Source organism: Capsicum annuum, unplaced genomic scaffold (assembly GCF_002878395.1).
Source record: "Capsicum annuum cultivar UCD-10X-F1 unplaced genomic scaffold, UCD10Xv1.1 ctg82225, whole genome shotgun sequence".
In the NCBI taxonomy this organism is placed as follows: domain Eukaryota; kingdom Viridiplantae; phylum Streptophyta; class Magnoliopsida; order Solanales; family Solanaceae; genus Capsicum; species Capsicum annuum.
Genome location: NW_025893001.1, coordinates 1 through 2,330, shown reverse-complemented (window position 1 = coordinate 2,330; position 2,330 = coordinate 1). Strand labels below are relative to the sequence as shown.

The 2,330-nt window shown below is 26.3% G+C and overlaps 1 protein-coding gene across 2 annotated transcripts; it reads left to right on the top strand.

Annotated features, from left to right (window-relative positions):
- Nucleotides 1-161: 161 nt before the first annotated feature.
- LOC124895443 (pectin acetylesterase 8-like) lies at nucleotides 162-2,286 on the top strand. 2 transcript variants are annotated; one of them, XM_047405869.1, is made up of 8 exons: nucleotides 162-205; nucleotides 310-473; nucleotides 606-688; nucleotides 1,274-1,400; nucleotides 1,500-1,579; nucleotides 1,676-1,762; nucleotides 1,888-2,012; nucleotides 2,202-2,286. In XM_047405869.1, the coding sequence occupies exons 2-7, from the start codon at nucleotides 311-313 to the stop codon at nucleotides 1,993-1,995; spliced, it is 648 nt and encodes a 215-aa protein (XP_047261825.1). In that variant the 5' UTR covers nucleotides 162-205; nucleotide 310; the 3' UTR covers nucleotides 1,996-2,012; nucleotides 2,202-2,286. The 2 variants fall into 2 exon arrangements, with proteins under 2 accessions (XP_047261825.1, XP_047261826.1); XM_047405870.1 differs by having other exon boundaries at nucleotides 295-473.
- The last annotated feature ends 44 nt before the right edge of the window (nucleotides 2,287-2,330 follow it).

Sequence of the window (2,330 nt, the reverse complement as noted above, 5' to 3'; positions counted from 1 at the left end):
ATTCGATATGATCATCTTGGAATATAGAAATATTAGATAGACAAGTGTATGGTTCTAAAGTTGTGTTTTCTATTTTAAGGCCTAATTTCCCTCTACTCCAACAATCCAACTTCTCCATCCTCTCCTATATATATAGATGAGTGATTGTCCTAAAATTTATTAATTAGGGTCATATACATCTTCTGCAACATATATATTTTTAAAAGTAAATGCACCTTCATAATATTATTATTTTTTTCTCCATCAACTTATATTTCTTTGTATACATGTTTTAATTAATCATCAACTTTTTAGTTTTATGTTTTACAGGATGATGATGGGTTCAAGATCACTTCAACTTTTTATCTTGTTTGTTTGTTCTTTGACCATCACCGCAATTGAATGCTCAGAATGTTCAGAAGTAAAAAAACAAAACCCAAATCTTTATAATATAACGAGAACAATAGTTCATAGCGCCGTGTCAAAAGGAGCAGGTTAATTAATTATTAATATCTTTACTTATATGTAAAAATAATTTCATATTCGATGAGATATATATTCCAAGAATAAATTTGATATTAGATTTACATTATATATATTTAAATTTAACATTATTTATTTGGCAGTGTGCTTGGATGGATCACCTCCAGCATACTATTTTGATCCAGGATTTGGAGATGGAGTTGATAATTGGATTGTCCAAATTTCTGTAAGCAGGCTATAACATATGTTTAATTCTATTAATAGAGTAAAAATATAGATATGTATTCTTTTACGTTTTAAAAAGAATCATCTATTTTTCTTTTTAATTTATTTTAGAAAATGATCCTTTTCTTTTTGACAACACTTTGATATCAACTTTTACACAGTGTGTTTAAGACCACAAGATTAAAAGACATTTTGATACGTTTGACATAACTTTAATTTAAGATCACAAAATTTAAAAACTTTCTTTATTTTTCTTAAATTTTTTGTCAAATTAAAATAGGTCATTCTTTTGGAAACAAGAGGAGTATATTGTTGTTTCAAAAAATATGTTCTCCCCTTTTCAAAAAGAATGATCTACACTTTTTTTTTTAGTTCGTTTGAAAAATAATGACATCTTTAAGATCACAGGATTAAAAGATATTTTAATACATACATTTGACATAACTTCAGTTTAAATCTACAAGATTCAATAGTCTTCAATCTTTATTTTTTAAAATTTCGTATCAAGTTAAAACAGGTCATTTCTTTTAAAACGAAGAAAATATATTATTGTTTCAAAATATTTATTAAACAACTTTGTTCATAGGGAGGAGCATGGTGTGTAAACGTCACAGACTGCATAGGGCGTACCAAGACACAACTTGGTTCATCAAAATATATGGATAAACTAGAATTTCAAGGAATTCACAGCAAAAATAAGAGTGCAAATCCAGGTATTTTTTGGATTAATATATCCTGAAATTTTGACAAATATTTTAAGAATTTAAGCATAATTAATCCTATATATGATCATTTATATGTAAAATATGCAGATTTTTACAATTGGAACAAAGTCATTCTTGCATATTGTGATGGTGGATCATTCGTAGGAGATGTTGAATATATTGATCCAGTCTGTTTTTATTCAAACCTATAATTTTCAATTCCACTTTATAATGTTTGCTTTTATTTGTTGAATTATCACTACTTTATATTTTTCTTTGTTTAGGCTACCAATCTACATTTCAGAGGGAAAAGGATTTTTTATGCAATATTAGAGGAGTTGCTAAAAAAGGGATTAAAGAATGTCAAAAATGTATGTGAATTTATATAACGTTTATTTATAAAATTAATTTCAGCACCTTAATTTATCATTATTATTGTCATTTTTGTTTTACAAAAAATTATTTATGTACTTCAATATTTATTTTACTATTACAGGCCCTCCTAGCTGGTAGTTCTGCTGGAGGATATCCAGCAGTATTATATTGTGATAGCTTTCGCGATTCTTTGTCAACTACCGCACGAGTTAAATGTCTGAATGATTGAGGCTATTTTCCTCATTTGTAAGACTTTAATTTAAACTAGACTTTTCAAATGATTAAACTTAAATATTATTTACTAAATAAAAATGAATATATATATATATATATACATATTTGTTTATATATATATATATATATATATATATATGGGCAAACTATTATATTTCATCTACTCTAACTTTGAATATATATTTATCTTTCTCATAACAGCAAGAATTCTGAATTCGAAAGAAATTGGCACGACAGATTTTCAGGAGTTGCCGAATTACAAGTATATTCTTGTCTCTTTTTTTACAAGCTAAGTGCTAGCTAAATTATTTTTGCTTGGTTCAAAATTAG